Raw genomic sequence first — 24,069 nt, 5'->3', positions numbered from 1 at the left:
GGTTTCAATATAAAAAATCTTCGGTCATTTGCAAAATCAATAGTAGTAAGAAGAATAGTTTATTATTTTGATTCTCTTAATCCAACTAATAATTTGCAGAATCCGTTGTCATTGCCTGTTGCCAAAGGGAGAACCTGTATTTCCGCAGCTCCCATGAACGTGGGATCCCTTAATCTCTGGATGCTCCATTCCACTCCGTTTTGTGACCTTCAGTGTGGGGAGGGTAAGGAAAGAAGCTGCATCAACCTTGGGCAGCTCAATGAATTTTCACAGCAGCCTGGCTCTAGCTCGAGCATGCTCAGTGCAGCGCTGACCTACTTTTGCGTGCCGAAGTCTGGAGAGCGCTGGCTGCAGTTCCGCTGAGAAGGAGCCGCCGGTGCTGCTGTCTTCTGGGGTCGCGCTTGGAATGTTGCGGCACCCCAACGTTCCACAGCCGAACGTCTGGACACCGCCGCGTCGCTCCATCGAGCGCAGCCCGGGTTGCTGAGGCAGGCGGTTGCTTGCAACACGCTACGTAGGGAGCACGGATTACAGCCGCAGCGACGGAGCCACCTATGTGAGCATTTCTATCGGGCTTCGGTTCAGTTTCTTCTCTGTTTTCCATCGCGGTGAAGGCGAAAGGCTCTGTAGCAACCTGAGGCGCAGCATTAAAGTAGGAGAGCATCGTGGGGAGCAGAGATCTCGGGCCCGGGCGATCGCACTAAAGGCTAAGTGGCAAAGAGGAGGGTAGACTCACCTAGGAGATAGGTATCGGGCTGGAGGTTGGATTTATTCTTATAACTTGTAGCTTCCTACAGAGCATTGGTGGGCTGTATGGGCATCAGGGTCGGATTAGCCGCTGGGCACAATAGGATTGACCAGGACCCCAGCTGTAGGGAGCAGCAGTGGAACAGAGACTGCCAGTCAGGGAAGGTGACCATGACCTGCTGTTGATTTTCCTCATAGGTTGGGTAGGGGGCTCCCACCTGATGATGATGATGATGATACTCTGGGGGTGTATGGGGACCCTCTATGCTGGAAGGGGGAGTCTGACCCACCGATTCAGGAGTCCTGCCAGCTTGAAGATGAGAACTAGTTGTGATCCCTGAACCACCACACCTGTAAAGGTTTGGGGGGGGGGGGTGAGAGGGGGAAATTCTACTGATATCACCCCAAAAGACACCCCCCCCCCCGATAGGGGAAGAATCTTACAATTCAATTGTCTTCAGGTTTTATTTGCATGACAAGCTATACAAGTGCTGCCAGAGTATAGTTAAAGGATTCCTCAGGTACAGCCTACCCAGGAGGGGGTTATACACTATGTTTGGGGGTTGATTGCCTTTGTCCATTTGCCATTGCTAACCATTGCTGATCCTATGGTAAATAGATACATAGTACAATGCCATCTCTGTCATCTCTCTCTGCCCGGATCAGGCACTTTTTCCTCATCACTTTTGGATGTCTGTTACGGTTTCTGATTATTGGAGGAAATATTTGTCTCCATGTATTTGGGCCGTTGGAACAGAAAATCTCTCTGTCTCAATCTCTTCTCTGCAACATTGACTGCACAGTTGCCTTTTGAGCCATGCCTTTTTCTGGGTTTAGACTGTGCTTTGTGCCTCCCAAGCTCCATCTCCAGTTTGTGGTCACTGATTCTGTATTTGGTGAGATTCAGCCTTAGTTTTGCACATTTCACTGTGGTGCTCTGTTCCCTGAGTTCATTACTCTGACTGGGATCTGCAGCAGTCCTGCCTGTTGCTGTTTTTGATTTGCAGTATTGTCGATCCCAATTATTCAAAAATCATGAGTTCCAAAAGGATGGGGGCTGCCAGGGCACTGTGTGGGAGTGCGCCTAAGAACTGGGTTGCTTTAACCCAAACCCCATTGTCACCCATAGTACATACAAATTGTCATATCAGACCAGCAGTCAATCAAATCCAGGATCCTGTCGCTGAGGGTAGTCAGTGCCAGATGCTTCAGAGGAAGGTGCAATAATCCAGTTGGAAAGATTACTAAATAATCCTAACAATAATGAATGCCAGTTCTTAAAGCGCTGCTTCATGCAGCAGGGAAACCCAAGAGATCAATCAAATATTAGGCATTCCTAATGTACCCATCACCATGCTATCTACCTGTGGTGCTTCCAAGAACCTGTACTCCTGAGAGTGTAAAGCTAAGAGGCCAAAGCCTTTTCTCTCTGGAACCTTGAACTCCAGTGTTCCCTGTTTAACTTGGAATTTTTTTATTTTGGGGAGTATGAGGTTGGACAGTAGATTTGTGGCACATTATTATACCCCTGTGGAGAGGAGGAAGGGGGGGTATTAATTCAGCAAGTAGCACCTTTAAACAAAATAGATCTTTTAAGGAAGTTTTTTTTATTGGACTATTTTAATCTAAAGTAAAGGCAGCATGATTGTATTTTGCATTAATTAAAAGTTTTGATCAGTACAATAGTCTCATGTGATACCTATCTGAATACCATGAGTGCCTTAAAGGGACAATATTCCAACAGTCTTCAACTTCGGAACATTCTGACAATGCCATCATACGATGTTACTTTAGCAGTACAATATAAGCAGTATAACAGGACAATCAATTGTAAATAACAAATAAGGACCACTGAGAAGTCATATTTTTAGTTCATTTGCACAGACCAGACTTTTGTACAAAGGAGTAAAAGTTTCTAACAATCTGACAACATTGATGCCTCTTTCAGTCAGTAATTTGCAGCTTTTCAAATAGATCTCTCTGATAAGCAACTTGCTTGACATAGTTTTAATTTCCAAATGGTCCTTCTAGACCAAGGGACCCCTCTTTTATGATACGTTTTGTTGAAAAACTGAAATGTTAGTTCACAGTGGAAAAGTGTTTTTGAACTGAAATGTTTTTTAAGATGAAAAAAAATCTAGCATACGTTTTTAGTTTTTTAAAACTATACATTTTAGAACAGTTATCCTACTCATTGCAACAGGGTAGACTAGAGGTCTGCTGTACTTTGATTCGTTTTAATGGAAATCATGTTTGCAGAATTTGCATCTTTTGTTTGGTTTGTTGTGTTCAGACAGCAAAAGCATATTTGTTTGTGTTTGTGCAAGGGATAATAAAATCCCTTTCTTTTCTCTCTCTATATAAGCCTTTTAGCTTAAAGTACTATATATCAACACTGATTTATTGGACAGAAAAGCTGCAGCTTTTCTTCCACCATTTTATAGCCACCACAATGCTGTAAAATATTCATGAGTTTAAACAGCTCACAATAAAACAAATATAAATAAAGCTCTTCCAAATAGCAAACCATCCACCTGGGGGAGAATGGGGATGGATGATTAATCTTTCTTCTGCTTTTAATTGTATACTTATAGATGTGCATGGTATCACTGAAGAGCTTGCAGTTTGCGTTGAATAGAATTAAAACACAATTTAATGAAATAAAATAGCAATGGAAGAAGGCAGTAGGTATTCATTGCAAGACAGTGAAGCCCTGCAAAAACCTCATATTGCACAATTTCCCACTTTGACAATCTGAGAAAGGCCCATTCTATACTATAACAACTGCAGTGTTTGGGGATGAGGTTAAAATGTGTTAGTTGTCCCACACAACTGAAATACGATTCAGTATTTGGCAGCAGACAGAACCAAACTGTTTTTACCATGTCCCCCAGTTGTGCTGCAGTCCTGCAAACAGCCAACACTCTAGCACAGTTCAGGAAAAGAAACTGAAAACATAGTTGGTGCTATTTACACTTCAAGACGAAAATGATTTTTATCTGCTTTCAAGGAGTACCATGTTATACCCTCTTCCCAAACTCACTCATCATTACAATGTAGATGAGTCCAAAGGTCTTCTCCATTTCTGTAACTACCTAAGCCATATAGCTCAGAATCTGAAGACTTAGGCCAGATCTATAGTAGGAGTGCTTTGCCACCATAGCCAGACCAGTATAGTATACCTGCAAAGCACTCCTAATTTGGACACAGCTAATGCCAGCAAAACTTCACTTTTCCCAGTATAGCTTATTCCAGTTCTCTCGCACCCAAACAAAATAAGCTATACCAGTTTTGCTGATTTAACTCTGTGTACATTGATGGTATCTGTCAGAGATCACACCTCATCACACCCTTAACTGACATAGCTATACCAGCAAAAGTTTGTAAGGTAGACCTGGTCCTAAATATCCCCTGTTGGATCCTTTTTTGCCAGGGCAAAACAGGTTGCAGTTTAGGGCCAGTGTGTGACTGTGTATATGTCTTGTCATTGAGTGCAATTCTAATTGCATTATTTAGTGCTTTAAACTAAAAATTCCTGCATTTAGTTAGTACAGTGTAATTTCCTATCCCTGTACAGGCATGTCCTAGAAATGCCACTGCCAAACAATGGGGATACTATTACTTCCCACCAATTACCATAATTTAATTAAATCACTCATGGCCAAGTGCAGAGCATCACAATGCATATCGAATGGAAAGGCTGAACAGGGAGGATACAAATGAAACTTGTTCCCCTATTCCAAGCCTGCAAAAAGGAGTCAGTCATTTTGTCTCAGAGCTGGTCTACACACAGACTTGCATCGAAATAACAAAAGGTGTGAATTAAAACAGGTTTAGTTATTTCGGTGAAATATAGTATGTGTAAATTCAGAATAAAAGTAGCTAAAGTCATTAAGGGCTGATAGTTCAAGCACAGTTTTTGTACAGTTGAACTATGTTGGTTAGGGATGTAATTTAAAAAGAAATTAATGTATTAAATCAGTTCAACAACTAGTGAGGACACAGCTATATTGGTATAAATGGTGCTTTTCCCAGTATATCTTATTTCCTTAAATTTACTGGGATAAACTGTCCCAGCAGGGGATTGGGGATTGTACTGCTTTAATTATGCCAAGTTTCAACCCAATATAGTTGAAGCGATATAAAAACTGTGTGTTTAGACAAGATGTAACAAACTTTGTTTTTCTTTTCATGAAAAAACTTTATTTAAAAATATAAAAATATTTTTACTTTGATTTAAACATTTGCAGCCCAAAGCTGACAGCCTTATGGCTGTTGCTTGGGAAGAAGAAAGTGAAACTGACTATATACAAAAGTGCCCAGACCATTCTGTTCTCATTATCCAAGCTGAGTTGAATGCAAAATATAAAGAATACAAAAGAGCATAACGAGTGAAAAGTAAACCAGATATTTAAGTCTTTCAAATTTAAATAATCTTAGGTCCTACACATAGAGCCATGCGACTGGAGCCTTGTACCCATACCACGCCCCAGTGACTTCAGTTTAGGTCCACACAAGCATGAACTTCTGTCCTCATGGGTCCCACTCTGGGATCAGGGACTAAGATGCTGTTAACTAATAGGTAAAGAAATCCAATAATTTTTAAATCACAATCATTAACACACCTAAACTACAGTTAATTATTCATTGCAAGCCACTCCGACAGTTCTGAAGTGGTCATAATCACAGTGTTAGTGCTTAACCTCTGTACTTTATCCTGGAGGTCAGTAAGTAAAAAGCAAGTCATTAAAATGTGGTATTACATGCATATCACAGATTACATATTTTTATATAATCACTGTGGCCCTCTGAAGGCTGGTGGGAGTTGTTATATACAAATTCATTATTCTCCTGTTACTGAAAGAGGAGCCTTAAGTTAAAATACTGTTTCTTAATGAAACCTACATACACTGCACTGAAAATACGAAAGACTGAAACTATTCAGTTTAGAAGACATGATAAAACTTTAAAGATGTTTATATGAAATATCATTAGTCTTGAAAAGCCTTTACTATTTTATTTAAACAAAACCTATATTTTAATCTTGATCCCATTAAATATCTGTCCGAGCATTCTACATTAAATGTAAAATGTGGGCTTTGGGTTTTTTTAGAATGTGTATTTATTTAAATAAAGGACTAATTCCTCCCCATCAGCTAGGAAAACCAATTATATTTTAGCAAAGTGGACTTTTACAAATACAGTTTATGGAGTGGGGAAAGAGGAAGATAAATATATTGGGCCCAATTGTCCATTGCCTTGTCCCTTGCATAGTTACTTACTCCTGTGCCAAGTGGGTGTAAAACACTAACAAAGCAGATTTCTCCAATTGTTTACACCCCTGGTAGGATTTTACACCCACTTGATGTAAATAAGAGATGAAAGGTGTGTGAAGAAAATGAGAAATACACAGAAGCCAGTGGGATGAAGAAACTCACAGAGAGGTGATATTTGGAATCGTTGCAGGGAGATTCCATATCCCTCTTTTCTCTGCTATTCCTACTCCTTTCAACCAAAGAGATTTAAGTCCCTGATCTATCTGCATTTAGTTTGAGTGATGAAGAAGTAGCAGTGCTAAAAGCCATAGCCTAGGGTATGCTTGCAAAGAGTTAAGCAAATATCTCATAAAGTGACACAGCTGTTTCTGGAGTAATAGCTTTGTGTACCAAACCATGAAGCACAGACTGCCTGACCTCCTAAACAAATACAACTGCTAAATACATCCTGATGATTTATGCATCAGAGCTCTTTATTATTGTAGTAGAAACCTTGAAAAAGAGTATATACCTAATCATCCAACAAATTTACTGGACATGAATTTCTAGGCTTAAGAGACCTCTTCACTACTGATTCTACAGCAGATCTTTCTGTGTCTGTATAACCCACAACTCACTAATGGAACACGTCCATCAAAATGCAGCAGAAGTAAGCTTCTCTACTGAAAAAAAAAATCATTCTGTTTTTATTGAGTCCTTAATTGGTAACTTGGGAATTTATTAAGCTGCTTTGTCCATGTGAAAAAATATATTCTTACAAATTGCAGAGAGGAAGCCTTCTAGTTAACTTGTTCTCTAAATGTATCTGGCTAGATGTCCACTTTACATGGAATAGATCAGGGGTAGGCAACCTATGGCACGTGTGCCGAAGGCGGTACGCGAGCTGATTTTCATTGGCACTCACACTGCCTGGGTCCTGGCCACTGGTCCGGGGGGCTCTGCATTTTAATTTAATTTTAAATTAAGCTTCATAAACATTTTAAAAAACCTTATTTACTTTCTATACAACAATAGTTTAGTTATATATTACAGACTTATAGAAAGAGACCTTCTAAAAACGTTAAAATGTATTACTGGCACACGAACCCTTAAATCAGAGTGAATAAATGAAGACTCGGCACACCACTTCTGAAAGGTTGCCGACCCCTGGAATAGATGCTGGTGATACAATTTCATTTACACTGAAGTGTATCAAGGGTTTTGCTCAGATGTTTGGCAGAGGTCCTCTACACTGCCGCACAAGAGATCCACGCTCAATTCTTTAGGTCATTAAGGACTGGGGGAGATTCTTGAGGAATTTAATAATCCTTCCAGATAATTACAGAGCAGCAAGCTTCATCTACTCATTTTAGGTTGAATGGATTATGGGCCTTGAGGATGGTTTGGAGAGGGGTGGAATTTAGGTCCCAATCCAGTAAAGCACTTAAGCACCTGCATTCCTTTAAGTACAAGAGGTCCCATTGGCTTGGGACTATTCATATGCTTAACTGCTTTTCAGGATTAGGATCTCAAGTAGGAAGAACAATTATTGAGTGGGATTCTGCTGATCTGCTTTGCAACTGTGTAGGTATATTATAAACCTAACTGTAAAGCAGAATTTCCTTTATTTGCCGTGAATTTCCTGCTAGTTCATTCAGTGTTAAAATATGATGTGCAGCTAGTGCTCCTTAAACAAAGGACTTCATCATAAAGTATGTCACTCATTTTAGAATGACATTTATGTCCATCACATTGTATATCTTATTGGTTGGCATTTTATAACTGTAACTTCTTAGTCTGAATCTCAATTTTGAAATAAAGATTACAGAAACCTTTACAAAGGGTAAAGAAAAGAAACCTGTCTCAAAACCTCCTGTAGTGTTAGTGCTGTCTGTAACAAGTAGCTTAGAAGGGTTTCTTTATTAATATGACTCTTCTCTGTAACATAGTTTTGTTATCTCCTCAGAGCCAGTGTATGTCTCTGAATTCTCCATTTTGCTTGCTTTCGTTATTTATTGTTGTTTGTCACTTTACAAACAAAAGGACAGGTTCCTGCCTAAAGTAGCTTAGTAGGGTCTTTAAGCTATAGACTCATTTATACATTTACTTGTAAACAGCATTCCTAGTTAACAAAAACAGATTAGTTTGCAAATACTGAATTGCCCTACTGAAGGCCATTCCACCTAGTAATCCATCCCTGTCAGTGGTCAATACCACATGCTTCAGAGGAAAATGCAAAAAATCGCCATAGTAGAGATTTATGTACATTGAAGTATGACGTTTTGTATCCCTTCCATACTTTTTTGACTAGCTTTCTTTTTTTAATCCTTATTACGACTGGATTTAACTAGATACTGTCATTTTCTATATAAATGCCCAGTCTATTTTTTATTCTTGTTTCGCTCTTGGCTTTAATGTTATCTTGTGGCAATGGGTTTCACATGCTAATTGTGTGTTGTGTAAAACATTATTTCCTTTTATCAGTTTAAAATTTTCTGCCTTCGGTTTCATTGAATGTACCCTTGTTCTGGTATTATGAGAAAAGGTAAATAGGAGTGCCTGATCTATTTTCTCTATACCGATCAATGTTTTGTATACTTTAATCACATCCCCTCTTATTCATCTCCTCTCTGAGCTATATAGTCTTCTAATCTTGTTCTTAGACTAATTCTGCTTTATCCTTTTTGAGATAAGTTAAATTGAAGAGTTTCTGAACATGAGAAACCAAAACAATATGAGATAAAAGCACAACTTTAGATTCCTACTAACTACATACAAAAGAGAAATTCTTTTTATTATTCCAACACTTACACATAGCTTCTTGGGCATGTCTACACTTGCCATTTAAAGCGGAAAAATTCCCTTTTGTGTGCAAAAACCATGGGAGCATCTACATTTGCCAATGACTTTTTGCAGTGAAACTCAGAAGCTTCACCGCAAAAAGAAAACCACCTCCACGAGAGGCGTACAGTTCTTACCGGTGATGCTTTTGCGGTGATGTGCAAGTGAAGACATGTTCTTCCTGTTTACACAGCTTTTAGCCTCCGGAGGATATACCACAATGCCTAGGTGACCACTCTGGCGAGCAGCTCTGCTGCTCTGATGCCAGGTAAACAGACATCCACCCCTCCCCCTGCAAAGCCCCTGGAACTTTGAAACTCCCCTTCCACTTATCTGGCCAGGTGACAATGCCTGTTCCACGGAGCAAACAATCCCCTGCTTGGAGCAATGCTGAGCTACTGGAGCTGATCAGTGTTTGGGGCGAGGAAGCTGTGCAGGGACCCAGATGCCCCGATCACACACACACACCCCTTCCCACAAGACCCATCGTCAAACTGGAGAGAACTGCACTGTGGGATAGCTGCCCTAGAGTGCTGCTCTCATCTGCAATGGAAGTGCTGCTAATGTAAACACTCTCTGATGCCTCAGGAATTAAGCGCTTTACTTTCACCGGTTCCCTATCACCGATGAAACTTACAGCGCAAAAACTCTGCAAATGTAGACATACCTCTTGTGTACTTAGAGATCTGGCCCTTCCCACAGTTACCCAGTCTTCAAACAGGTCTTCTCGACGGTGCTTTCACTCCTTTCTCCTTCTTTAGACTTACATGGTAAGGCCATAGCCAATCTTTACTGGCTCTAGTCAACATCTAACTAAACTCTTACAGTTTATCCATCTCGTTAATCTGTCTCCTCATTCTAGAATACCACTATCCAAAATTATAAAGGAATTCTAGAGGGGAGTTGCCATGGTGACTCCAAGTATCATTTCTAGAAGCTCTTAAGGCTTAGACACAAAACCCTCATTACTTCACATGTCCCTTGCTACTCTGTTTTTGGTGTCCCTAAGGCAATTCTCATATTTGTGCCTCTCGCAGGTTGAGTATGACAGGGCTAAAGACACTTGGCTAGCTAGGCAGCTCTGTCAGCGCACCTAAGGCCCTAACCTGCCTGTGAACATCTCTGGTGTAAGTGGCAGAATGGTAGGATGTTTGTTCTCACAGAGACCCAAGGAGAAGGTTCTGAAAGATTCTAAAGGCAACTGAAATCAGCTGTAGAGACAGAGAAACATGCATCAAGCTGGAAGCCATTAAACCAGTCAAGGAATCAGGTGCCCAAAGCTCTAAGGAAACGGTTAAGTCATGCAACAATTGCCATCCTGACACTTACTAGCTAGAGACGGTAAAGAAGGAAACAGGAGAAAAGTCATGAGGGTATAAGCAAAGAAATATCCCACAGAGACTGAGAAGATTCTGTCATGTCACTTTTTAGGACCACTGCTTTTAGGATGATAGCTTTATTAATAAGAGGATGACAAAAGCCAGACAACTTGCTACCAGTTGTGAATGAACTGTGTTACTATTCATCTGCCTGCCTAGGCCCTAACAGTTTAATCTTTTATTGGGTGGTTCACGCTCATGAGCCTCTGAACTCCCAGTGATCTTCTGACCCTTCTGAATGGCATAAATAAGTCTCAGTGTCTGCATTTCTGCTCCAGTAAAACCTATTAGCTTTTGACAGTTGTCCACTGTATAAACATATTGCCTCTAAGACCAGAAAAAGGTATGGGTGTGAAGGGAAAAACCTGTAAGTAGTATTTAAATATCAGGGGTTAACTTTAACCATGATTTTGTAGTATTGTCCTCATGACTGCCAGTCAGGTGGTGGTTTTTGTGTTGTGGACAACTGAGAACAAGGATGAAACCAAAGTTCTCTTTCCTTTTTCTTCATATTTACAGACCAAGCAAACTAACTCTGGACTGTTAGTGTTCCTCAAACTATAGAGACACCATTTACCCATTATACAATGAGTTGATTTCTTTTGGTTTGCTGTTGAATTGAATAACCTCATAGCACTAGATAATAGGGATACATGTTATTATTAGAAGGAGAACAAATTAATATAGACATAGTAAGCCAGAACAAGGTATGCATCAATGTCTCTCATTTATGTACCCCTGTTCAGAATGACCAGTTGATGGAGCACAAATTCAGTACTTCTGAGTGCAGTCTCTTCATCCCCTATCAGTTTATTTGGTTTTTCAGGGGTAAAACACCAGATGTGCACTTTGGGTATGATATTAAAAATAAAAACCCAACTGGTCAATCAGAATATAGCTGCATGCAATTGATATCCCCAACAGTCTCTGGTTTGCTGTTGAATTGAATAACCTCATAGCACTAGATAATAGGGATACATGTTATTATTAGAAGGAGAACAAATTAATATAGACATAGTAAGCCAGAACAAGGTATGCATCAATGTCTCTCATTTATGTACCCCTGTTCAGAATGACCAGTTGATGGAGCACAAATTCAGTACTTCTGAGTGCAGTCTCTTCATCCCCTATCAGTTTATTTGGTTTTTCAGGGGTAAAACACCAGATGTGCACTTTGGGTATGATATTAAAAATAAAAACCCAACTGGTCAATCAGAATATAGCTGCATGCAATTGATATCCCCAACAGTCTCTGAAATAACAAGAGAAAGACCTCCCAGCTTGGACCAGTGTTTATTCCTGGGAAGGAAAATTTACAAGCCTTATAGTTCCTCTCTGCTATATTGTGCAGATAAGAGGAAATACCTATAAATATTGGCCATATATGACTGGGGGAACATTGGCAGTGCCGCATGCTCTGGGAAACTGCCCCACATAAACAATATACAGTTAACACCCAAACAGAGTTTGTGGTCATGTCACCTGAAAGAGATGTATGCCATGCTCCCTTCAGATAACACAATTTCCAGTGGAATTCTCTAAGGAAGTTAATGCTGATTCTCGCAGTATTACTTTTAGCTGTTCAGTTTCTACCTGCTTTGTGGGGGGAGGGGAGGGCGAGAATACAAGTTCAGACGGGAGACCAATGGCAGATGTGTTGTTGTGAGAAAGGTTGCCCAAAACAGCACGTGGAGGGGCAGATGCTGCACATGTGTGTGCCAAGAGCCCTGGGGTGAATGCTGAGATTCCTCATGGATCCTCAGATTTCATGCTAGTAAGTGATATTATGTTCTCTCTGTCCCAAGGAGGTAACCCAGCACAGCTAAAGAAGTTCTTTCCCCTTTCCACAGGAAGGAGATAATTTGGCCATACAAGTAAGGTTTTTTTTTTTTTTTAACTTCTTTAGACTTGAAGTCTGATTAATTCAATAATTGTCTTATACAGATGTGTCTGTTCATGTGCCAAAGATAGAAATAACTACATTATTTACAGTGACAAAGATAATCATTTATAATTTTTCCCCATTCTGTGACAAAAATGCCCACATCACAGTTATTGGGTCTCTTGAAAATGATGGGATTAATTTGAGTACTTAGCAAAGTGTACTGCTTCAGCTGTTGGGATTTGGGGAGAGGTCGGAAAACATTTCAGGATGCTGGGTTTGGGCCTAATGAACTCAATGGAAACTTGGACTGAGTGAGGACTGGAGGATCGGATTCAATCTGCAGATGTGGGGGTCTCAATCAGGACCTATTTTGTATTTCCATTCTTTGTTCCTCTCTAATAGCACTTTGGCACAGACAGAAGAGGATTTCCTATAATGTTTAGTTACTCTGGTGTCTTTTATAGTGTCTGAAAACATTTGTTGCCCAAGCCCCAAGTCCAAAACACTGTTTAGGATTTTTCAGAAATGCCTGACCTTTGCACCCTGGAAAGTAATTAGCACTCCTCGGGAAACCTTCCGCACGCTGCAGATAGAAGCAGACCGAGATTGCTGTTGTCTCCATCCATTCTGGTTTGAGAGTATCACCGGATAAGCTTTTGATAAATAGTTGGATTAATTCTATTTACTTCAAACTGAAATGCATCTATAAGGGTACTTTCAACTGTTTTAACATTGTACAATCCAGAAATCCCATGAGTGACTGAGGGTCTAAATGACTTACGCAAGGTCACACAGCGAGTCAGTGGCAAAATGAGAAATAAAATTCAGAACTGCTGACTCCTAGATCTTGCTCTTACCACTAGAGGTAAAACTATTTAATTTTAAAATGTTATGGACCATACCTTGATGATGTATTTTCAAAGTAGATATTCTTCATATTTGACTATGGACAAAACTTGGAAAAAGTTCATTGACTGAGTTTGAGTTCTGACAATACATTTACACCATACATGCAGCCTATCAGAAAAGTGTAGTTTGGAATCTTTAGTGATGATCCATCCTGGTAAATAGAGGAAAATGTTTCGATACTCTACCAACAATAATGCCAATTTGTGTGTAATCAAGTTAATTGTTCCGGGTTGTAGAGATGAGGAAAAAACTCAGTTGAGTATTGCCAGGGAAGGACAAATTCAGTTTAGAATAGAGAAAAAGAGGCCTTTTTAATTTTATTGCTCCCTTAACATATGGAACTGACCTAGTTTTGCCAGCTGTCATATTTTATCCTTGCTTAGATGCCACAGTGATTTCCATTGTTAACCAAAATCCTTAAATAAAATCAAACTACTTTGCAAGGGAAAATGGAGACTTGGAAATTAATTAGATGTTTGCAGTTCTCTATATTTAGATCTCAGTTAGAATAGTTTATTTCTGCTAATGAACTAAGTTTTGTTGAATTTGAATGGCTAATCTTTTGAAACTTATCAGTTGACCCTCTATAGTTAATGTTAAACCATATTGTGGTGTCTGTATTCCTTACACCAGCCTATGGGTGGGATTTTCAGAACTGCTCAGCTTTGGACTAACTCTACACCTATCAAAATCCATGGTAAAACTCCCACTCACTTCACTGCGAGCATAGTTAGACCAATATTGAGTGCTTTTGAAAACCCCACCTTATCTGCAGAAACTCCAGCCACTTTATAGGACAGTACTCAAGGGATGGTAGTGCCCAAAGAAGCCGTAGCAAGAATTACATCTCTAGTGGATATTTTTCCTTTTTAAATTTAACTTAATAAAAACTAAGTTAAATGTGTTTCTGAAATATTATATTTTAAGTATATTCCTCCAGCTTGGATAAACTCCACCATTCATACAGAATTTAAAGTCTGGCAGTAGCCTCAGCAAAGTGAATAATCCAAGATGCTTTACCATGCGTGCTGTGGTATGTAGGCACAATTGCATGTGTTAAAGAAATAAAAACCAGATCCTACAACCCTTATGTAAGTAGTCCTTACTTAAGCTGTTGACTTAAAGAGGACTGTTTATGCAAGTGCGGTTGAAGGATGATGGCATGGTATCCTCTCTCACTGAAGATACCTCTCTCACAGGTACTAGGAAGAACCAGATGATAGTAAAGCAGGATTGGATAGTTGAGTTTGTGATCACTGGGAAAGCCACATGGTAAATTGCCTTGCAGGTGCAAAGGTTGCAGATCTCATGAGACATCTAGACAGACTTATCTGTTGTGCTGGAGAGGAGTCAGTGGTCCTGGTAAATGTAAGTACCAGTGACATAAGGAAAGGTTGGAGAGAGGCCCTGGAGGCCAAATTTAGCCTCCTAGATAAGAGATTAAAGTCCAATACCTCAATGGTAGCATTCTCTGAAATGCTTCCAATTCCAGAAAGACATGCAGAACTGCAGGTTCTATATATGTGGATGAGATGATGGTGTGGGGAGGAGGGTTTTAGGTTTGTTAGGAACTGGGGAAACTTTTGGGAAAGGAGGCGCCAATACAGGAAAGATGGTTCTACCTAAACCAAAATGGAACCAGACTGCTGGTGTGTAACATTAAAAAGGTTGTAGAGGATTTTTAAACTAAGGGCTGGGGAAAAGCAGACAGGTACAGGGGAGCATATGGTTCAGACAGAAACATCCCTCAAGGATGCATTTATTAAGGAAGAAAGTCTATATCATGGTAAAGAAGATAGGAAAGAAGTTGGTAAAGTACAAGTATGAGCTAGTGAGGAACAATCAAACTTGAAAGAGTCCCATTTAAATATAAACATGAAGGCAAGCAAATGAATATTGACAAAATGTACAAGTGCTTGTATACAAATGCTAGCATCTAAATACTAAGATGGGTGAACTGGAGTGCCTGGCATTATATGAGGCTGTTGATATAATAGGCATCATGGAAATTTGGTGGAATGAGCATAATCAATGGGACATGGTAACTCGAGGGTACAAAATACAATGACAGAGTAGGTTGTGCTGGTGAGGGAGTGGCACTATATATGAAACGAAAGCACAGCATCAAATAAAGTAAACATCTGAAATGAATCAAACTTTACTATAGAATCTCTATGGATAGAAATTCCATGCTTGAACAATAAGAGTATAGCAGTAGGAATATACTACCAACCACCTGATCAGGATGATGATGATGGTGATTGGGAAATGCTCAGGGAGATTAGAAAGGCTGCAAAGGCAGAAAACATAATAATAATGGGGGATTTCAGCTATCCTCATATTGACTTGGTATATCATCACCTCAGGAAGGGATGCAGAGAGAAATTTTCTAGGTACCATAAATGACTGCTTTTTGGAGCGCAGCTTGTCCTGAAACCCACAAAGGGAAACACAATTCTTGATTTAGTCCTAAGTGGAGCACAGGATCTGATCCAAGAGGTGAATATAGCAGAACCACTTGATAATAGCGACCATCATGTGATTAAATTTAACATCCTTGTGGGGGGGGGAATGCCAAAGAAACCCACTACAGTAGCATTTAATTACAAGGGGAACTACACAAAAACTAGGAAGATAGTTAAACGGATATTAAAAGGAACAGTCACAAGAGTGACATGCCTGCAAACTGCATGGAAACACCATAATAAATATTAAAAACACCATAATAGAGGCTCAAACTAAATGTATAATCTGAATTAAAGAAAACAGAGGACCAAAAAAATGCCACCATGGCTAAACAGCAGAGTAAAACAGGCACTTAGCGGCAAAAAGGCATCCTTTAAAAATTGAAAGTTAGATCCTAGTGTTCAAAATAGAAAGGAGCATAAATTCTGCCAAGTCCGGTGTAAAAGTATAATAAGGCAGGCCAAGAAAGAATTTGAAGAGCTAAGGACACAAAAACTAGCAGGAAATATGTTTTTAAGTATATCAGAAGCAGGAAATCTGCCAAACAATCAGTGGGACTACTAGACAATCAAGGTGCTAAACAAGCACTCAAGGAAGACAAGATGGGTGCAGAGAATCGAAATGAGTTCTTTACATTGGTTTTCACTGCAGAGGATGGGGGAAGATCTCCATATCTGAACCATTTTTTTTAGGTGACATATGTGAGGAACTGTCCCAGATTGAGGTGCAATAGAGGAGGCTTTGGAACAAATTGATAAAGTAAACAGTAATAAGTCACCAGGACCAGGTGGTATTCACCCAAGAATTCTGAAGGAACTCAGATATAAAATTGCAGAACTAGTAACTGTGGTATGTAACCTATTGGTTAAATGAGCCTCTGTACCAGATGACTGGAGGGTAGCTAATGTAACACCAGGTTTTTAAAAAGGCTGCAGAGGCAATGCTGGCAATTACAGGCCGGTAAGCCTAACTTCAGTACCAGGTAAATTGATTAAAACTATAGTAAAGAACAAAATTATCACACACAGAGATAAATACAATATGTTGGGAAAGAGTGAACATGGCTCTTATACAGGGCCGCCTGGGGGGGGGTGGGGGGAGCAAGTGGGTCAATTTGCCCCGGGTCCCACAGGGGCCCCCACGAGAGTTTTTCGGGGCCGCTGGAGCGGGGTCCTTCACTCGCTCCGGGGGCCCCGGAAAACTCTCGCGGGGCCCGGGCCCCCGCTGCCGAAGACCCCAGGCCCCTGAATCCTCTGGGCGGCCCTGCTCTTATAAATGGAAGTCATGCCTCATCAATGTATTAGAATTCTTTAAGGTTGTCAACAAACGTGGACAAGTGTGATTCAGTCAATATAGGGTACTTGGACTTTCAAAAAGGTTTAGACAAGGTCCCTCACCAAAGGCTCTCAAGCAAACGATAAGCAGTCGTGATATAAGGGAAGGTCCTCTCACGGATCCGTAACTGGTTAAAAGATAGGAAACAAAGGATCTGAATAAATGGTCAGTTCTCACAATGAAGAGAGATAAACAACGGGGTACCCCAAGGATCTGGAGTGGGACCAGTGCTGTTCAGCATATTCATAAATGATCTGGAAAACTGGGTGAACAGTGAGGGGTCAAAATTTGCAGATGATACAAAATTACTCCAGATAGTTTAGCCCAAAGCTGTCTGTGAAGAGTTACTATGGGATCTCACAAGACTGGGTGACCGAGTAACAAAATGGTAGATGAAATTCAGTGTTGATAAATGCAAAGTAATGCACATTGGAAAACATAATCCCCTATTATACATACAAAATGATGGGGCCACTTTCTTGGAGTCATCGTGGATAGTTCTCTGAAAACATCTGCTCAGTGTGCAGTGGCAGTCAAAAAAAGCTAACATAATGTTAGGAGCCAGGATAGATAATAAGACAGAAAATATCTTCATACCACTATATAAATCTGTGGTACACCCACACCTTGAATACTATATGCACATCTGGTCACCCCATCTCGAAAAAGATATATTAGAATTGGAATAGATATAGAGAAGGATAACAAAAATGATTAGGGATATGGAACAGCTTCCATGTGAGGAGAGATTAAAAAGACTGTCACTGTTCAGCTCAGAAAACAGACGACTAAGGAGGATTATAAGAGAGGTCTATAAAATCATGAATGTTGTGAATAAAACGAATAAGGAAGTGTTATTTACCCCTTCAAATAACACAAGAACCCAGGGTCACCCAATGAAAATAAGCAGCAGGTTTAAAACAAACATAAGGCAGTACTTTTTCACAAAACACACAATCAGCCTGTGGAACTCATTGCCAGAGGATGTTGTGGAGGCCAAAAGTATAACTGGGTTCAAAAAAGAATTAGATAAGTTAATGTAGGATACAGGAATGCTGGAATAATTTTTATAGTGGGGGTTCTGAGAGCCATTTAACCAAACTGTAAACCCTATATAGAATAGAAACCACTTCAAGCCAGGGGATGCAGCAGTACCCCCTGCACCGCTAGTTCCAGCACCTCTGCAACTATTGGCTATTAGCCAAGATGGTCAGGTGTCTCCATGCTCCAGGTGTCCCAAAACCTCTGACTTCTAGAAGCTGGGACTGGACAACAGGGGATGGATCACTTGATAATTGTCCTGTTGTGTTCATTTCCTCTGAAGCATCTGGCATTAGGTTATGTCGGAAGATAGAATCCTGGACTAGATAGATCATTGGTCTGACCCAGTATGGCTTTTCTTATGTTTTTATGATAGAACCAATAATGGCAACATTAATGTGACAAGGCTTTTGCTTTTCCAGTTTATATGATTGCTTAGGATTAGTTTGTATGTAGAATCTTCAGACTAAAACTGCAACTGCTGCTGCAGCTAAATTGCTGCTATGTGTCCAGGTGATAAATCCTCCTCCTCCACTTGTCACTTTTAGCAGTGCTATTCTTGGGAAAATGTATGCATCTTTTTCCAGTAAGAATGGGGATGGTGATAACATTAGTCTTTGGGTAAGACACTAAAATGATGTGTGTCACATGCATTCATGGTTATCTCATTATTTTAAACAGAACTTTTGTAATGGAATATTTATGTCTCATTTTTAAAAAATTGTTTATTTTATAGGATTTTTTTTTCTTAAATGTAAATTTTCATGGATCAAGGTAAAACTTTCCTGTGATTTGCTCAGGTTAGAAGGCTGCATTCAACAGACAATTTCCTATCCCAGCTCTCTTCTGAACAGACTACTGAAGAAAGATGAACGTGCTGAACAGCCACCACTTTTTGAACTTCTTGCCTACCATACGCCTTTTCATCTTATTAGCAGCTTTGACAGCTGCTGAGGATGTGACTAGTAGCACTTTAAATCACACTGACATGAACTTGGGAGCTGTACCTGTGATTATCTCCATAGTTGATCATATTACAGTCAAGGAAGGGAATAGTGCCTTGATTGACTGCAATGTCCAAGGAAATCCTGCTCCACACTACAAATGGTACAATTCCAATGGTTGTTTGCTGAAGGAAGAAGAGAACAGTGGTAAGGCTTTTATGCTCTGATTAATTTCTTACAATCTAACAAGGATCTTGGCATCCACACTTTGTTTATAATGGACTTTATTATTATATATAGACACATGTGTGTAAACGTAACAACCTTATTGTGTTTATGCTTTCCTGTGAGGAGGTATGAAAAAATGGCAGTCTCCTGGGGTCATGGCAGCTGTAAATTCATTTGTATACATTCTGCGAGAAAACAATTACAGATTTTAATGTTTTTTGGTTTGTTTTTTTTTTTTTTTGTGGCCACACACAGCAGGAAACAAAAAAGCTGAAGAGATAATATAGAAACAAAAAGGAAAGGATTCTTTTCATCAGCAAATTTGGGTTTGGATCCTAGTCACCACTCCGTTCCCTTTGCTCTGCTCTGGTGGCAAAGAGAGGATACAAAATTGGCTTAAGAGCTAGGTAGGGATTCCCTTTCCATATAGGAATCCTTGGGTGGCATGAAAGTACAGAAACATAGCCACCTCTCTGCCACCTTTGCCTGACCCCACTCCTGCCACAGTGAGAGTATCAGGGGACAGGAGAAGGTATGGCCAGAGCACACTGCATTCCAGTGATCCTGGGACAAAAGAAAAGTCCTACGGGACATTGGGAGTGGAGTCTTTCCAATCACTGCAAGTTGCACTAAGACTACTCATATGCTTAATGATAATAAGTAAGGCTCTGTGTTTGTTACGGAGGTCACGGATTTCGTGATCTCTGTGATTTCTGCAGCAGCCCGTACGGATGGCCCAGGAGCCTCCTGAGCAGCTTGGGCAGCCCCTGGGCCAGTTGCACCAACCACTGCTGGGGTAGTCTTGGGCCCCCCCATTCCCCAGCCGCAGGAGTTTAGGTGTGGGGAAGCTCAGGGCTGAGGGTTGGGGTGCGGGACGGAGCTCAGCTGGGGGGGGGGGGGCGGCTCCCCAGAAGGGCAACAGGAACTCCCCTCCCTCCGCTCCTAGCTCCATGCTCTGCCTCGGCCTGCAGGCTCCGCCCCCACAGCTCCCATTGGCCATGGGTCCCAGCCAATGGGAGCTGCAAAAATGGGGCTTGGGGCAGAGTGGAGGCCGCACGTGGAGCTAGGAGCTGGAGAACGCCGCTTCCCAGGAATCAGGTAGGAAGTCTGCCCCAGCCCTGCCACACGCACCCCCCCAGCACCTGCGGTGCCCCCCCTGAGCCGCACCCCCCTCCCACACAACCAGGGCCCCCCTGGCCACATCTCCTGCCCCGAGCACCCATGGTGCACCCCCCCAATGTCTCCCTGAGCCACCCCCACCCACCCCCAAGTTTTAGTCAGGGGTTTATAGTAAAAGTCATGGACAGGTCGTGGGCCTTGAATTTTTGTTTACTGCCCATGACCTGTCCATGACTTTTACTAAAAATACCCGTGACTAAAACGTAGCCTTAATGATAAGTACATGCTTAAGTCCTTTGCCAGGTCCTTTGGGACCTTCGTATTACATATACTTATCTTTATGACATTTAAATTTGGGGATAAATGTAAGTACACATTATTCCTTTAAGATACAAGTAAGGTTGTTGTAGTTTTATGAAGAGCCATATTGTCCATGTAATAGTTTCATGCTGACCACATTAAACAAATCATAATGAAATAAGATTTTGAGTTATTCACATTAAATGCAGGATGACTTGTCTTATCAATAGCTGACCTGAGAGAAAACCCTGATATGATGCAATGATTGACCCAGCTGTGTGCACCACAGCATAATGTTTCTGTAACAGCTTTCTGTAGTGTGTCTTGTACTAACATATTTATCCATATGGGTACAGAAAGGAACTGACTGAGCTTCAAGCATAGTGTGTAGGAGATAAGGCAGCATATTGTAATTAGTGCTTTGGAGAGCTTTTACTGGAGCTCTCTCAGAAATAGTACAGAACAAAGCACTGTAAATTGCAGGGATAATATTAAGGCATTATATCACTTCAGCTTAAATTTCCAGTATTACAAGTTGTTTGTCCAGGAGGAAACATACCATCTCCTCCTATAATGGGTGTTTCCTAACACAAGCTTTTTCCCTAGTGTGTGTATTACAATATTTAAAATGTAGTGCTGAATTGTTCTCATGCAACAGGAAAAGCTCTACACAACAGTGTGGGCAATGAAAGGGGCGAAAATAATAAACAACCAAAAAATACTGTGTTATGGACAATTTGTGCTTGGAATCCACATGGTTTGGCTTAACTGCTATTAGTACTTAGAATCATAGAATATCAGGGTTGGAAGGAACCTCAGGAGGTCATCTAGTCCAACCCCCTGCTCAAAGCAGGACCAATCCCCAGACAGATTTTTGCCCCAGATGCCTAAATGGCCCCCTCAAGGATTGAACTCACAACCCTGGGTTTAGCAAGCCCATGCTCAAACCACTGAGCTATCCCTCCTTCCCAAGGTTAAAACAAGTGGTTGCCTAAGGGAGCAAAATGAATGTTCACTGTGAGTATAACTCAGCCAATGCAGAGAATTCATGCAGGACCCTGTGCACCACTTAAGACCCATTTAAGCCTTTAAATATCAGACTTAAGTGGTACATAGGGCCAAATGTAGGCTCTCTGCACTGTCGCTCTGTATGCCCAACTGAGAACTTTAAAGGTTGCATAATTTTCCAGTTTGTTGACGGCAGCAAAAACCTGTGTGCCAACACCAGTACCTTCTCTACACCCAGAATAGTCTTTGTTTCTCAGCAGGCTTGTGCTTTCTGCCAGAATCTTTTGGCACAAAACCAGACACTGTCTAAATGCAATTATGTCATTTGTAACAGCTGCAGCAGGAATACATCAGCAAGCCATTTTGTGATTTTACAATGAATAAAGATCCTACTGATTAAGAAGAGGATTAGCAATACCAATGCTTTATATATTACACTATATTATAAGTGGGGCCACCTATTATGAAGGTTGCCTGACACTTCCTTTTATAAGACCCTATTTTTAGTTGCTTATAACTTTGCCAAACTATTACCATTTGGGCTGAAATTTTCCATGCTGGGTGTCTGCCTCAGACTGAAATTTTCTTAAAAAAAAAAAAAAAATCAGCAAAACCAGTTTGGCTGTTTCCAAGGATGAGGTTAAAGAAAGATGTGTTGTCTTATCCATGTTAAATTTGGCCTCATTGTAAGCTATTGGAAAAAAAAACATTGCAGTTCACACATGCTTGGTAGAGATTTGCTAGCACTTCGGAGCTAAATTCTTCCAAAGATTGTGTTCTCATTGGACATGCTCTAGCTCACAGTTGACTTTCCCTGCAGTTGCAGCTCTGTGTTGCTATGGGTAGGACCAGGACCAGACATTGGAACTGCAAGCGAAACTGTCTCTCCTAGGCTCTCAGTGATCTTCATGATGTTCAAGAGAAGGAAGTTGCCTGATTCAAATGTACAGGGGACAAGAGCTGGATAAGGGGGTGAGGTGCTGGTGGAAATAGATCGTGACAAGGCGCTTGGAGAGTATTGGGGGGATGAGCTTAGATGCTGGTAAGGGGGGAGCGGTAGAGGAAAAAAGAAAATGGGAGTTGGGATAGGCAAGGAGACGGGGAGCCAAGAAGCTTAGGAGCCAGGGAGGGGGAAACTGAGATCACATCAGGAATGGGGGTAGATGGGGACCAGCTGGGCAAGTAGACAGAGACTGGGAATGAGGGGGGGAGTTGGGCTGGGGAGGGAAGGGAAACAGATGTGTTGAGGAGCCAGGATGCGGGGGGAGAACTGGAAGTGGCTGGGTAAGGAGACAGACTTGGGATTAGAAGCCTGAAGAGCAGAGACGGGCCTGGCAAGGTGAAAGAATGGGACTGGGATAATGATACCAGGGTGGGAAAGAGACAGGACTGAGACATGGACAGATTAGAGGAGACAGGATAGAAGGAGTCAAGTTTATGGGGAATGGGTCGATGGGTCTGTGACCACTAGTACACACTGCCCTCCAGAACAAGTCACCATTCCTCACCATCTCGCAATTCCTGCATCTGGCCTTTCCTTTGTTGTCAGCAAAAATCCACTGGCAGAGTTTATGTCCCATCTCCCTTTAGTGCTAGCGCATATAGAGACTGAAAACCTACAGCTGCTATCAGTTGCTTCATTAGTTCAAGTGGCAGAGGTCTGTGCGGTGGATCTACAGGTTTCAACCCTGCTGATGACCAAGCAGTATAATGGGTCAGTCTATATGGTGGTCAGTATAATGCCACATGATGGAATTTCTGTTTTAGAAATTTGCTTTTTAAAAACTTAGGAAATGAGACACATGCAAAAAAAAAAACCCCAAAAACCCTGTGTTCAAAGAATGTTAAGGTTGCAAAGCCAGACACTCAAAAGTTAGGAAATGCCAGAATTAAAATTGCATGTGCAAACTTAATGTGTATGCATTATGATACAGTCTTTAATTACATGGCCACATGCCGCTTTTTTTCAACAGGACCTCAGTTCCCAAGCATCAAAATGGGATAATAATACCATCTATTCTTGCTTTACTTCACAGTCTTAGCATTCTTTTAATGTAGTGGTTTTTGGATATAATAATATAGAGAATTCCACACCCCAGCCTAAAATATTTTATATGGTCAGACAAAAAAACTTTAGGGCTCAGTTCTGACACCCTACTCTGTAAGTTGTCTCCTTGTAATCAGCTGGGCTACTTACATAGTAAGGTACTCAATGTAAATAAAGGTGGCAGAATCAGATCATAGTTAAGATTATTTAACTAATTATACATTTATTATAACATTGTTAGAATACTAAATTAATCTAAAAAGTACATTAACTACCAAAACAACAAGGAGTCTGGTGGCACCTTAAAGACTAACAGATTTATTTGGGCATAAGCTTTTGTGGGTAAAAACCTCACTTCTTCAGATGCATAGAGTGAAAGTTACAGATGCAGGTATTATATACTGACACATGGAGAGCAGGGAGTTACTTTGCAAGTGGAGAACCAGTGCTGACAGGGCCAATTCAATCAGGGTGGATGTAGTCCACTCCCAATAATAGATGAGGAGGTGTCAATTCCATTTACACAAATCGGTCATCAGGAATGGTAACATACAAAAGTCAGTAA

At 40.9% G+C, this 24,069-nt stretch overlaps 1 protein-coding gene across 5 annotated transcripts in view; it reads left to right on the top strand.

Annotated features, from left to right (window-relative positions):
* Positions 1-131: 131 nt before the first annotated feature.
* Positions 132-24,069, top strand: part of MFAP3L (microfibril associated protein 3 like) — a 34,316-nt gene continuing 10,378 nt past the window's right edge. The window contains exons 1-3 of one of the 5 annotated variants that reach the window (XM_008174599.4): positions 132-556; positions 12,028-12,096; positions 18,659-19,009. In XM_008174599.4, the coding sequence (XP_008172821.2) occupies positions 18,727-19,009 (283 nt within the window). In that variant the 5' untranslated portion in view covers positions 132-556; positions 12,028-12,096; positions 18,659-18,726. Of the gene's footprint in view, positions 653-12,027; positions 12,097-18,594; positions 19,010-24,069 lie in introns of all 5 variants that reach the window. The other 4 variants (XM_042842098.2, XM_005309720.5, XM_042842100.2 and 1 more) reach the window with 4 other exon arrangements.

Source organism: Chrysemys picta, chromosome 5 (assembly GCF_011386835.1).
Source record: "Chrysemys picta bellii isolate R12L10 chromosome 5, ASM1138683v2, whole genome shotgun sequence".
NCBI classification, from domain to species: domain Eukaryota; kingdom Metazoa; phylum Chordata; order Testudines; family Emydidae; genus Chrysemys; species Chrysemys picta.
The sequence above is the reverse complement of the archived record's forward strand: the minus strand, read 5'-3'. Positions and strand labels throughout refer to the sequence as shown.